At 31.8% G+C, this 14,207-nt stretch overlaps 1 protein-coding gene and 1 pseudogene across 15 annotated transcripts in view; one reads left to right on the top strand and one right to left on the bottom strand.

Moving 5' to 3' along the window:
- Positions 1 to 14,207, top strand: part of LOC148613178 (uncharacterized) — a 75,232-nt gene that overhangs the window by 20,890 nt on the left and 40,135 nt on the right. For all 15 annotated transcript variants that reach the window (XM_088586391.1, XM_088586392.1, XM_088586388.1 and 12 more), the window contains one exon: positions 2,606 to 2,899. In XM_088586391.1, coding sequence (XP_088442517.1) covers positions 2,606 to 2,899 — 294 coding nt within the window. The remainder of the gene's footprint in view (positions 1 to 2,605; positions 2,900 to 14,207) is intronic.
- Positions 9,302 to 13,383, bottom strand: LOC148613180 (uncharacterized; annotated as a pseudogene).

The following is a 14,207-nucleotide window of genomic DNA, read 5'->3' as shown; positions in this document are numbered from 1 at the left end:
CAGACCTATGTCAGGCTGAAATCTTAATATTGTTGTTTCACTTTTGTTCTTTCATGCAATTTTGCTTTATCATTAGACTCAAAGGGAACATTATCTAAACACACTAGGAGTAAGATTGACAACATTTAAATATTCATATTTATCATGTTAACTCACACCCAAGCCAGTGGCGAAACCACTGTTTTGGGTTAGTAGGGGGGGATGCAAAAATAAAATTCTTGACAGGATCACCGGTGGGGTACTTTAACACACACAATCTTTCAACAGTTTTTTTTCTAAAGGGGGCCATGGGCCCCCAGCCCCCTGGATCCGCCATTGCAAGCAACAAGTATTTATATCTATATTTACTTCTGTTTGGATATCTTCTCAAACATCCAAGCCTCCCTGAAGTCCATTTATTTGTTTTAGTTCTTTTGAAGCAGAAAAATTATTAATAATATGAAATATGTTAGGTTGGTATACGAAGGATTAGAATATATCCTATCCTGCCAAGAGGTCGGTGCAATAACATTGAAATATTCTTTATTTTCCGCAAAGATATTCTCATTACCTGACATGCCGGCTTCATATCAAAAGCTACCCCATTATTCAATCACAAAATGTACTTTCATAACAGGTCTGTGTGAAGGATATGAGTTTACCAGCCAAAAAGTATATTACTTTTACTCACTTTCAATTTACAACAGCTTAAATCTGTTCAGAACCTATTCTTTCAACACCTGGGAACTATTAGTAAAAGTTATGTTTTTATTTTCAAGAAATTATTCCAAGTCAACAGCTAATAAGCTTTTCAAACCGAGAAAAACTTGCTGCTGATAAAAATAAACAAACTGGTCAGAAAAAGTGTCTTTGTGGTGCATTTTTTTTTGTATTGCATGACCTTCCAAAAACCTGGTACAAATGTACCATTATACAATAAAATGAATGAGGCTTGTACTGTCGTGTTTAAGACTAATATAGGCAATATGGAATAAAAAAAAAAAAACCAATTAGTATACAGTAATGCACTGTTTCGTAATGTGCAATAAAATCAACTTCGGCAAATAATGAAACGTTGTTTCTGCTATTTTCTTCGTGTTGGATTTATTGCATTATTGGTTTTGTCTTTTTTTCATAATTAATACATGCTTTCTGTTTCTCAACTAAAACGTTAGTTTTCGTTTTAGCCCGTACAACAAGAAATTATAGACATGTTTATTACAAATTTTGTCAAGAATTGAGGTGTTTATATAAAACAGTTTAGTTTAGTATTATAAGAATATCTTTGAAATGAACCAAATGGGAACTTGTATTTGAACTAATGGTGAAATGAACCAAATGGGAACTTGTATTTGAACTAATGGTGAAATAATACTTTTGATGCTGCTATTAAAATAGAAAATTCAATATTTTACTGCAAATGTTAGATATTAAAAAACAATTTCAGAATATGCTTTTTAAACATTTAGTTTCTAATTTTGCATCGCGATACCTCAAAGGTCAAGGTCGGTCTTTCATTTTGTACTGCTAAAATTTAAAAGTTTTTGGCATGTTTATCAAAACTGCTGAGGACGGCAATATATGCTAGTTTGTCTAAAATATAGCTATTGATTCTTGTACGAGATGAAATTTTAGCTGATATGACATAAAAAATTGGGGACTTTTCTTACTAGCAAAGGGAAGTGAGTCATACAAATATGGTACAACATTTGACCCCATTTTGTTAGAGACGTGACAACAATTGATGAGTATGACATCGATATTTCGATAGGGCTTAAAATAAGCTTTCCATCAATATATAATTTAGCCGTATTTTATTCCTATGCATTAAATTCTCAAAAATCGATAGCCTGCTCATATGTCCACCACATCAGTTCTCAATTGTATAGGTCTCAACAGGCTATGAGGTTGTTATTAATTTTAGAAAATTAGAAATAAAAATAAATAGATTTAGATATAAGCTAGTTTTAAATAAGGATAAGTCATGTTTTTTTCTAAGATTTGCTCCTGTCAATAGGTAAGTGTATACACAAGAATTTATGTCTATTTCATAATATTTGTCTGCCTAAATCTTGTAACCAGTCATTGAAGTAACTTGAAATTTGACATGGTATTTCTTCAAAACAGGTTGTAATGAGTGATTAGTGTGCAACTTATATTATTGTCACAATTCCACACCACCATGCTTTTATACCCTCCGCTTGGAAAGTAGGGGTGTATAGTGATATCCGTCATTTCACCCACAACAAATACTTCTGTCACAGATTTCTTGGCTTCTACTGGAGAGAATGGCTAGTATTTTGTATATTGTTTACCCATAATAACTTTTTATGTGTCTCTTTGTTCCAGATTATCTACTTCTTGTTTTCTGAGCGACTTATTTTTACATTATCGCAGATTTCTCAGCTCCAATAGGAAGGAATGATTAGATTTTTGGTATATGGCTTAAGACTGATGACTTATCTCCCCTTTCATCTTTCTAGATTATCTACTTTCTTATACAAGCGACTTAGAATTTTAACAAGTGCAGTACTGGGAAATTAGGCCAAATTAAATTGTACCTCTAGATCTGTTCCCAGTTTTCAGACCAACTCATGCCTTGACCCATAATTCATATATTTTGCAGGTAATGGAAAGTGTTATATTGCTTGGAAATTCAAAAACCCCGGAAACTGGAATAAACAAGATATGATAAAAAAGTTAAAAGGAATTTCAATGATTGCTGACTACAAAATAGAATTTGTTTATGAAGGATCAATTGTGGTAATTACATCAACAATTCAGAAGGATATCCTTGATATTGGGTTTGAAGTTAAACCTGAAGACTTTATTAGGCAGTTTGCAGAAATCACAGACCTTGAGACAACCACAAGAAACAGAATAGAGGTTGAAATGTTCTTTTCATCATCAACTTCAAAAGGTAAAATATGTCTTTTACATGTTCACTTATATGGAGCAGTATTTTTCCTCGGCATTATAGCATCATAGTACTATGCTGCTTTAATTTTACCCTAGTGCTGTTTTGGTGGTTGTTATCATAGAGTGACTGGTTGATTTATTACAGTTAAATGTCCAATTGCAGATATTGCATGTTTTTCAAAACAAGTACGTTGGTCATTCAAACACACACCTCGCCGTGTATTCGACGTATTTGATCGACATACTGAGCCAAATTTTTATTGCCCTATCCCACAGAACAAACAACTTACAGCATAGCATGTCATCCTGCTTAGACTTTGTATTCTGAATTAGAGCCACCAATTTGTCTATCTATCTCTGAAATAACCCACACTTGTTACTTTTAAACTTTTTAATTTTCCTTGGATTGAATACATGTCCTCAAGCACTTGAGTAAAGTACATTTCTACATGACAACATTTGACTTAAAAATAATCACTGCTAACAAATGAGACAGGGGCTTCTGTGATAAACAGGGCTTCTAGTTTGTCAAGTTGTTTGACCTGTCATAAAGTCAGTTTTTCCTTTCACTACTTTCTGTGTCGGCGTTGGTCTTGGATGTCAATGAAACATTCAACATTCATTCAGAACAATGATGTTATCATCATGTCTATAGAATATAGAAGTTATGAATCAGTTCAACAACATAATAATAACTAGAATCTAGGCCTAGTGCATGATCTCTATAGCTAGAATGAATGTTTTATCTAACATAGAAATAATGTTTGAAAGTTAAAATCTACTTGTCAACAATCCAGTTCTATATCTTAACGAAAGGCAGTTCATCGGAGGATTTGTCCTTTAATAAAGGGAAAACCACCTATGTCCCTTGAACATTATCATTATTTGTGCTGTAATACTGATTTAACACATTTCCAGAGGTTATAGTATGTAAGAATAATCAAGGGAACCAAGATTTTGGCAGAAATCAAAAGGTTGTAATAATCAGGGATATACACCAGACAGGGAAAACCTACACACATAACAAAGAACATAAAATAACAAAAAAAAAAAAAAAAACTCGTATAAAGCAACAAAAGCAAATGAGCTATACGGACTCAACTAAAAACTGGGAGCATGGACCAAGACGTGCACATTAGGGTTAAAGCTTCCCACAGTGCGGAAATGAACAAAACAGTAACAACTCCTTTTTAGTGGATCTTTTAAGGCCACTGAGTTAAATGGCATTATTAATTTTTATACGCCCGTCTAAGACAGGATGTATTATGGTATACCATTGTCTGTCTGTCCGTCTGTCGTCAACACTTTGGACAATAACTAAAAAACACTTACACCAGCTTTTATGAAACTTTGGTGAATTGTTCATATCTATTGACGTAAATACCCTTTCAATTTTTTTAAATTTCAGGTTTTTCGTTTCCGTGTGTGTTTTCCGTGTTCCATGAATTTTTATACTTAAAAAAGGGGGATTTTCAAGTTTTTGCACAATAACTCAAAAACACTTTCACTGACTTTTATGAAACTTTGTTGGATTGTTCATATCTATTGATATGAGCTCCCTTTCGATTTGTATAAATGTCAAATTTTATGTCTCCGTGTTATGAAGTTTTACTCTTTTAAAAAAAGGCAGAAACGGCCAAGGAAATTTATTCATTGAAAAATTAGTGAAACCGGACCATTTGCTATGATAGTGCCATATTTTTGGTGCATTTTTAGCTCATCTGGCCAAAGGCCAAGTGAGCTATTGCCATCACTTGGTGTCTGTCGTCGCCGTCATATTTAACAATTATACAAAATTCTTCTCCTCTAAAAGTACATGACTATTTGGAACCAAACTTGGTATGAAAGTTTCTTAGGGTATCCCACATAGAACTGATGTAGGGAATTTTGATTTGTCAAAAAACATGGCCGCTGTTACTAAAAGTAGAACATAGGGGTCAGACAGAAGTGTTTGCATATATCTCCAATCCGTTCGGTTTAGCTAAATTCTGACTAGGTTAAAGAGTTCAGCATGATGAGATCTATCTCTGGTCAAATTTTGGTTTTATTCTGTTACGCCATGTTGGAGTTATTGCCCTTTTTCATCAATTTTGCTATTTTTAATGTTATTTCTTTCAAAAATCTTCTCCTCTGACACTACTTGACCAATTGAAACCAAACTTAGTATGACTGTTCCTTGGGGTATTCTGCATAGAACTGATGTAGGGAATTTTGATCTTTCGAAAAACACAAGCACCGTTACTAAAAACTAGAACATAGGGGTCAAACAGTAGTTTTTGCATATATCTCAAATCCGTGAGGTTAAGCTAAAAAAATTTTTTAATTTTATTTCTTTTTGAATATAGTCAGGGTTTTACAGCATTCCCCTACATCACTACCTGACTGGAGTGTAGTGGGGTTTTGTAAACATGTAGATAATCCTCACTGTATTATATTAATTTGAAAGACTACTTTTATCATACTTATTCACTCTCACTCTCACACTCTGTCATGCTCAAAAGACAATCATTCTATGATACATACATTTTAATTTTTAATTTGAAATAAGAAAAGATGAAATATATTGTCTTGTATTTTAAAGTCTAATAAGCACATTTTTAGTTATCAAATATCTGAAATATTTCTAATAGGGGCCCATATCTTCTCAAATTTAAGCAAAACATTATTTTTCTTGGCAATAAAATGTTCAATGCGATACTGATGTCAAATTCTTTGCTTTAAACCAACAATGTTAGGCAGTTTTTCTTCCAATTAACATTTGAATATGTACTGTTTTCCAATAAATAACAAAAGATTTAATTTGATATCTGCCTCAGGAACACCAAAAAAGAAAGTGATTTTTTTCATAACAAAATCAGAATAATATTTTCTAAGAAAAATCTGAAAGTCATATAAGACATTTTGAAGTGACTAAGCAGTCAAAAAACAGATGTTCTATAGTCTCTATACTCTGGTTACAAAAAGAACACAAATTTGAATCTTTTATATGAATCTTATACAAAAACATAATTGTAGGTACAACTCTATGTAAAAACTTGTATTGGAAATTGGCAAGATAAACATTACTACAACACTTCATATTCAGAACAAAATATTTTTAATCTGGAATTTCAGTATACAATTCACTTTCCCATTTTAAAGATTTTTCATGGGGAAGATAGCATTGTAATTTCACTAAATGACGATAAATAAATCTATACATTTATTATTAACAAGCATTGTCAAAAATGAATCCTCAAGAGTGTGTATCACTGTGTTGTCTACATTTTTTTTTAATAAATTGTCTTAAGTCAGTAGGAATACTTGATATTAAGGAAAAATATTTCACAAAGTTTTGTGTATGTACCTTGCACTCAGTTCTGTAAAGATGAGGAATTTTTCCCCACTATATCAAATACATCACTAAGATATTTGACATTTGAATCTTCCCACTTAATAAAGTAAGAAAAATCTTGTAAAGGCACAAAATTTAAAATATCTAAGCTTAAGCACTCATTAATATCTGTAAGTTTCTGTAATGGTTTAGATAACGATATGGCATAAAACACATCTTTCCAAAACGGATTTTTAATATTTTGTGATACTTCTAATAACTTCCTGTTTTGTAATGAAAAGGTTCTCAACCCCCCCCCCCCCAAAAGTCTTTTAATTCATTATTAAGCAAGCTTTGCCACTTTCCTTCTTTTTGTAAAAAGAGCCTTCTCACCCAGCCAATTTTCAAATACAGGTACATAATAAAAGAATGTAGATGGACCATCTTTAATCCCCAATCTTTTGAGTGTTTTACGCTTTATCTTTTCTGTTTTTCCATCCCATATAAAACTGTAAAACATTCTATCTAAGTCATTAATCAAAGATTGATTCATATTAGGCAATGCTGTAAATAAATGTATAAGCTTTGGAATTGCTAGATTTTTTATTACCATGATTTTACCCTGAAGTGTCAGCTTCCTATGTTGCCAGCTTTTCAGTAAACCTTTTAATATTCTTATTTTCCTTTTAAAATTCAATAATACCATTGAGCTTAAATCTAATGAAAAATCTATGCCAAGATACCTAAAATTTGAAAATGACCAATCAAGTTCAATGTCAGGACATAAGATCAAATTTGAAAACTTTTTACTACCTACCCATGACACTTTTGTCTTTGAAGTGTTCATTCTCAGCCCAGATATCAAATAAAAATCATTAATTCATTTCAGTGATTCTCTTAAAGATGAATCTCTACCATCTAGTAATAAAAATGTATCATCTGCATATTGGCTTACTGTGGGTTTACAGTCAGCCACGTGTACTCCTTTTATATCAGATGTTAATTTAAGCTACATAGCTAACAGTTTGACTCCAATTATAAACAAGTAAGGTGAGAGAGGCTCACCTTGACGACAACCTCTTTCTAATTGAAAGAAATTTGATAAGTCTCCATAATTTATCACACAACTTTTTGCCCCTTTATATAAAATATCAACCCAATTACAAATAGATTCACCAGAATTAAAACTTTGTAGTGTTTTTTTTTTTAATGAAATCCCATTCAATTGAATCAAAAGCCTTCTCAAAATCAATAAGCAACAATAGACCTTCCTCATAATTTTCTTCTAAATAATGCATCAGGTCGTAGAGTAATCTGGTATTCTCTCCAATGAATCTATTTTCCAAAAAACTTTTTTGAGAATCAGTAATAATGGAAGAAAGAACCTGTTTAAATCGAAAGGAAATGACAGTTGATGCTGTTTTCATATCAGTGTTCATCAGACTTATTGGTCTCCAATTTTTTATGAATCTTCTATCTTTCCCTTCCTTAGGAATGCAGGTTATAATACTTTGGTTTTGAAAATTTGAAAAAGCTCCTGAATTGTAGCCATATCTTAGTGATCTAAATAGGAAGGAATATCTTTCCACAAAAATTTATAAAAATCAACTGAAAAATCGTCAGAGCCAGGACTTTTTCCATTTTGCATCCTGCTCAACACTTTACTACACTCATCAAATGTCAGATTACCTTCACATGTAGAGAGTCCATGTATCTATATTTTTAAGAAATGTGGTGATTATTTTATGCTTAATAGATAGAACTTCTTTAGACCAGCATTTTGAGCCCTCATTTACTGAAATCGAACAAGGGGTTGCAAAGTTATGACATTTTTAAAGTCCCAAAATCATCCCCCCTTTTTTCCACTCGCAATGAATTCAGAAAATTACTTTAAGCCATTTTTTGAAGGCAAATACTGAAGCCATTATTGAAATGACATCATTCAACATTTATTTTCTCAAAGAATGGAGTCTTTTTATTGAAATTACTATGTATTATGACCCAGCCTTTTCCTCTTTCAGAAATATAACCAACCCAAGTACTACAGCAAGTCTGTTTTGATGGGGTCGAAACAGCCTCCATGACCATTTTTCCCCTGCCAAAAAAAAAAAATGCTTACTACAAACTTGTTTCTTGGCTTAATTCGTAAGAGAACTACAAGAATTCTTCAAGATATAAGTGTTTAGAATCAATCCAAACATAAAATTTAAGATTGATCAACTACTTTATATCCCACTTCTACCATTTCATCCTATAATGGCAAAATGGCACTATAGTATCTGTAGTGCAGTGCAACCAATTCAGTATAAGACTAATAATCCATATCACTTAATGTATCACGTCTTTAAAAGTAGTAAAGATACGATCAAGAAAATTGGCATGCATTGTCATTATAGAATAAGCAAAATTTTTATTTTGGTTTCGAGTGTCGTCATGGAGCAATGGCGGCCATTTTGAATCAAGATGGCCGCCAAATTATGACAACAGTTTGTTTCTTTCACTTAGTCCAGATTTTTTAAGCTAGTCCTTTCATGTTTTGTTATTTCCTGTATTATGACACTATTTATTTGTGTACTGTAGTATATTACAAGAGAGACGAAAGGAAAGGCAGCCATTTTGAATAAAAATGGCTGCTGCTCTCGTTGATATCCATTCCGCAACCAGAAAGTTTATTTTCAGCAATAACTTTCTTAAAAATCAACCGATTTTTACAATCTTGGTATCATTTTAATCGTCTCATTGTCATCTTTCTTTCTAAAACTACATGTTTTACTTTAAATTGAATGTTGTAAAAGTACATGTACATGTATAGATTTGGTAAATGAAGAATTTTTATAACAGACACCATAAAAATCCTAAGATAAGTGAGGAACTTTTATATGGTAAGTTTCAAACTTGTTATTTTTTTTTAATGTTTACTTCTTGTTTTATTCAATGCTACAGATGCTTTCATGTAAAACTGACCAAGTTTAGTAAGGTTACTGACTGAATTGATTTAAAATAGTTGTTAGATCAAAATATCAAGATTCTGGTTTTGCCATAATAGCTTTACACTATAATCATATATGTTATTTCGGTAAGCAACTGTATTTGTGCAATGTAAGTGGTTCTCTTTTGTGTGTATGTGAAGTTTTTACATCTTCAGGCAGTAATAAGCAGAGCGAAATGTTGATTTTACTTCATTTATTGTTTTTCTTGATCAACACAATACTTAAATATAACTGCCATCATGATCATACAGTGAGTCAAGACAAACCAAATCTAATGAAAAAGAAATATAAAAATCTATTTAAATATCAGTTAGTAAGAATATCTGTTGTAATTGCAAGAAATAATTACAAGAAAAATCAGTATACACATGTAAGAATGTAAATACAACATGACATGATAAAAAATTGAGTCAATGCAGTACTTTTGCAGTGAAACTGACCTTATGTTTTTTAAATGGTGTGATATTTTAATAGAAAAGATATTTAATTTTCAAAATATTAATCTGATAAAACCACTACAACAGTTATGTCAAGACATAAAAAATGTCTAATTTTTTAGGTGTCTTAATTAAGAATAATACATGCATTTTATGATAGCAGATATGATGCATGAGGTCAGTTTCTCTACAACATAACTTATGATTTTCCTATAAAAACAGCAATTACATCTATATGGAAAGTCCAAGGATTCTCTACAAGAAAAGTTCATTAATTTAGTATGTGTACTAGATGCTATGAATAGATAAAAAAAATGGTAAAATCATTGTACTACTGAAAGTATAACAGATATTAATTTTCTTGAATAAGTGTACACGTCATACACAAAGACCTAGGAAAAATATTCATCATAATACTTTTTATATTCAGAACAAATAAATTCAAACTGTGTTAAAAACCAGGTTCTACCACTGGTGTCCTTGGGGTTGATCTCAAAATCTGAATAAAAGATAAAAAAATTTTCAACAACACTAATGTCGTCTTTGTTGGGCCATTTGAAAACATTTTTCTTAAGGTTAGATGGCAAAATAAATTTAACTACAACAAGCATATCATTCTTACATGATAAAACTTGACCTGGATACTAAGTATCCATATAAGCAACAGCAACATTCTGTCCAACTCTAATAGAAAAAGGCTTGGGAACATATGAGTTCTTAGAAACATTATCACAATTAGATTCATGTGTATCATTATCAGAATCAATGTCTGAACTAGAGCAGTAATATGTGTTTGCCTTTCTTATTTTTTTAGTAACTGATTCAGAAACTGAACTTTTCTTATTCTTAATGGAATTTATTTTTTTTTGGACAACCTCTCTTTGTTCTTGCATAATAGCCTCTCTTTCCTCTTTACTTTTTATACTAAAATTAAAAAATGAATATTCAGACTCTGTTTCAAGTTGATCATTAGAAGTAGTAGGCTGCTCTATTAAACATTTTAAATTTGATACAAGTTTTTCCAATGAAAACTGTACATTACTTGAGGAAAACTGAAATAGTGTTCTGTCATCAACAATCATACCCAATACCTTTTTCCTAAACTTGAGTTGCGTTTTTACTGCCTCAATTTTTTCATTTTGAGTTGACAACATCAATAAATTATTGTTGATGTCATTACAATTTTGCCACAAACCACCTATCAATTGAATATCTTTTGAAATTTTTTCTACTTCTTTCTGTTTCATTAAATGTTTAGACAATTTCTCATCCTCTCTCTTTTTTAAGAGTAATTGATGTTGCCTTTGAATTAAAATTTTTCTTTCCTTAAACTTTCTAATAACCTCTGGAGTTTTACTTCTTGCTAATCTAAAATATTCACATTCTTTTTCTTCTTCTAAATTCGACAACCAATTAATTGTTTTATTATTTGTAAATAAAATCATACCCTCAAGGGCAATCAAGTTTGCATTTGGCTTTTCTCTTTGCAAACGGTCTAAATTAGCAAAGTCTCTTTCTGATATGATATTTGTAGTAGCTACTGTTTTAGATTGCTCCCTGAGATTTTTATCAACCCCTTCAGTGTTTTCATTTAAACAGCCACCTAGAAGACAGTCACTCAACTGCCTTTCAAGTACTAATTGAAAATTCAACAAAATAATTTGTAAAGCTTCTATAGTGAGAACATTAAAATCATCATCATCAACATCAAACAAACAATCAAAAACTTCATCCTTTTCATTCGTAAAATTATCAAATAAAATTTTGCCATGAATCAACTCTGAGGCATCTTGAGAATAAATTTCAAGAAATGACCTAACCTTGACCCATACTTCATTCAGATCTAAAATATGATCTGTGTTTTCTATTATTCGCCATAAAGGCCCAGTTAATAGTTTATCAACAATACCAAATGCCCTGCAACCAGCTAAGTATACTGGATTAGATAAGTATTTGTATACCGCATTGACTAAACCATTTCTTTTCTCTTTTTCAAAATAACACTCAATAAACTCTTTAATATTATCTCTATGATAAAAAACAGCAGCACCCATGACAAAAAGCAAATTAATACGATGTCCATGAAAAGTGGTCATCTTTAAATGTATGTCTAATTCATTCAAAAAAGTTTGAAATAGTAGTCCATAGCCAGATTTTTCATCTGCACCTGGAACACAGAGCTTACAAGAAGCTTTGATAAAGTCAGTTGTACATTGATTATAAGTAAATTTTTGTGGACACTCATCATCAAAATTTGTAACATTTTTTTCCCATTGCTTCAACCCTGCTTCTGCCTGAGATGCAAAATTCACAATTACATGGAGGTTACATTTAAAACCATTCAATTTAGCAACTTTCTTTTTTATATCAGCTGGGGTGTCATCATCTTCAGGCATACATTCTACTTTCATTTTTTCTAAACAATCCTTCAAACAAGAATTTACGATGTGCCTGTCATTAAGTTTTTGATAGATAAAAGGAGTTCTGCTTTTCTAGCTTTAACATCATCATGGTTTTTTTCCAATAAATTTCCCATATCAAATAGAACTTGATCTATCAATTTAACAAAGTTTTCAGTGTTTCCACTTACAAGTTCACTCAAACCTAAAGTATACTGACCTGATGATGTGCCAACCTGAACACCCCCATACTCTCTGCCTTTTCTTTTGGTACCATCAGTGTGTAAAGTGTTAAAATCGCTGCTAAGCATTGCTTCTGCAGCCTGAAATTGGGCTAACAGTTTAGCCTCAACAAACATGTACTCTGCAAATGTTTTCTTAGGAAGCCTATCAAATTTAATTCCAACCATTTTATCTAACACCGTTTTAACAATTGTTTCTACATTCTTCACTCCAACGTTCATGGATAAAAGTGTGGCATATACCTCACGTACACAGTCAACATATTTTCCATCTTTAAAAAATTGAACATGTTTACTTTTCAACAACTCATCCATCTGTTCCCTTAAAACTTCATTTTCATTTTCTAAATAACTTACTAGCACATTATTACTTGTACATTTATCATGTGCTGGTTGGTGTACTTGATTTTTAAATGATTTGGCTTTTAAAGTTTGCGATTTGTGCTTGTAATATTTCAATAGAATACTAATAGGTCCTTATACCAGTCTCTGATATAGAGATAGTCTTTACTGGGCTGTCAAAGACTAATAGGTCCTTATACAAGTCTCTAATATAGAGATAGTCTATACTGGGCTGACAAAGACTAATAGGTCCTTATACCAGTCTCTATTTTATATCTGAGAAAATTTTCCACAAATGTGAGAAATTCGGTCGTCAGAGCCAGGACTTTTTCCATTTTGCATCCTGCTCAACACTTTACTACACTCATCAAATGTCAGATTACCTTCACATGAATTTTTTTGTTCTTCATTCATCTGATTGACATGCTTAAAAAAATCTAAGTTTTCTATGGGTTTGTGGGAAGATTTAAATATTTTTTGGTAAAATTGTGTCAGTTCAGATATTTTCTTTTGATCTGACACACATATACCATCATCACTAATTGTCTCAGTCATAATTTTGTTGATAAATGCCCTTTTTTCTAACTTACAAAAATATTCTGTGCATCTCTCTCCACTCTCATGCCAATTTGCATGAGAACGGAGAACGATGCCTTCAACAAGATTTTGTCTTTGAATTTCTAACTCAAGTTTTTTCTTATTCAAAGACAATGATAAGTTTTCTGAAGAATTTTTGTTTACATCTTTTTCTAATTGCTCCATTTCTGTCTCTAATCTACTAAATTGTTTTGATTTTTAATACCATAACTGATGGTCTCACTTCTGATCTTCATTTTTAATACTTCAAAGAATAATTGATCACTACAGGATAACTCCACTTGTAATAGATCAGATTTGTCACCACCAGCATAGTACTCATCAATCAAGTCTCTGATGCATTGCTTGATAAGATGACAATAATCTTTATCTCTCAGCAGGAAAAGGATGCTGTGAATGAAAAAGTGATTGCAGAATGATCAATTCTGTATCCAGCCTCAATTTTTGCTGATTTTAGCAAACAAAAAATATCCACAGAAACAAGAAAATAATCTATTCTGCTCTGTTTTTAAGGACTAGATTGATGCCATGTAAACCTTTTTTCATCAGGATAACATGTTCTCCATGGGTCTAGCATTCCTAAGGAGCTTTTTATTTCCTCTATCTTGTCTCTAGCTTTTGGGTTCCTGTCATGCAGTACATCACAGGTATCATCATACCTGTCCTGCATTACATTCCAGTCTCCACGGAATATATAGCTTGTATTGCTGAATTTAACAGCATGAAACAGAACTTCATCGAAAAAGTCAGGTCTATCTAAATTATAACCATACAAACATACAAAAGTAAATCTGTGCTCAAAGGTAGTTATATCTAGTATGATATATCTACCATGTTGATCAATGATTGAATTATGGACGTCATATTGAAGACCTGGCTTGAACAAATTACATACATCGGCACCCTTACTATCACCATGACTGAAATAGCACTTATGACCCCACTCATCTTCCCACTTCTTTTCTACCACCTCAGTGCTATGGGTTTCT

Source organism: Perna viridis, chromosome 6 (genome assembly GCF_037379345.1).
Source record: "Perna viridis isolate PV_CMFRI_1.1 ecotype Kerala chromosome 6, ASM3737934v1, whole genome shotgun sequence".
Lineage (NCBI taxonomy): Eukaryota > Metazoa > Mollusca > Bivalvia > Mytilida > Mytilidae > Perna > Perna viridis.
This window is presented reverse-complemented; position numbering and strand designations above follow the sequence as displayed.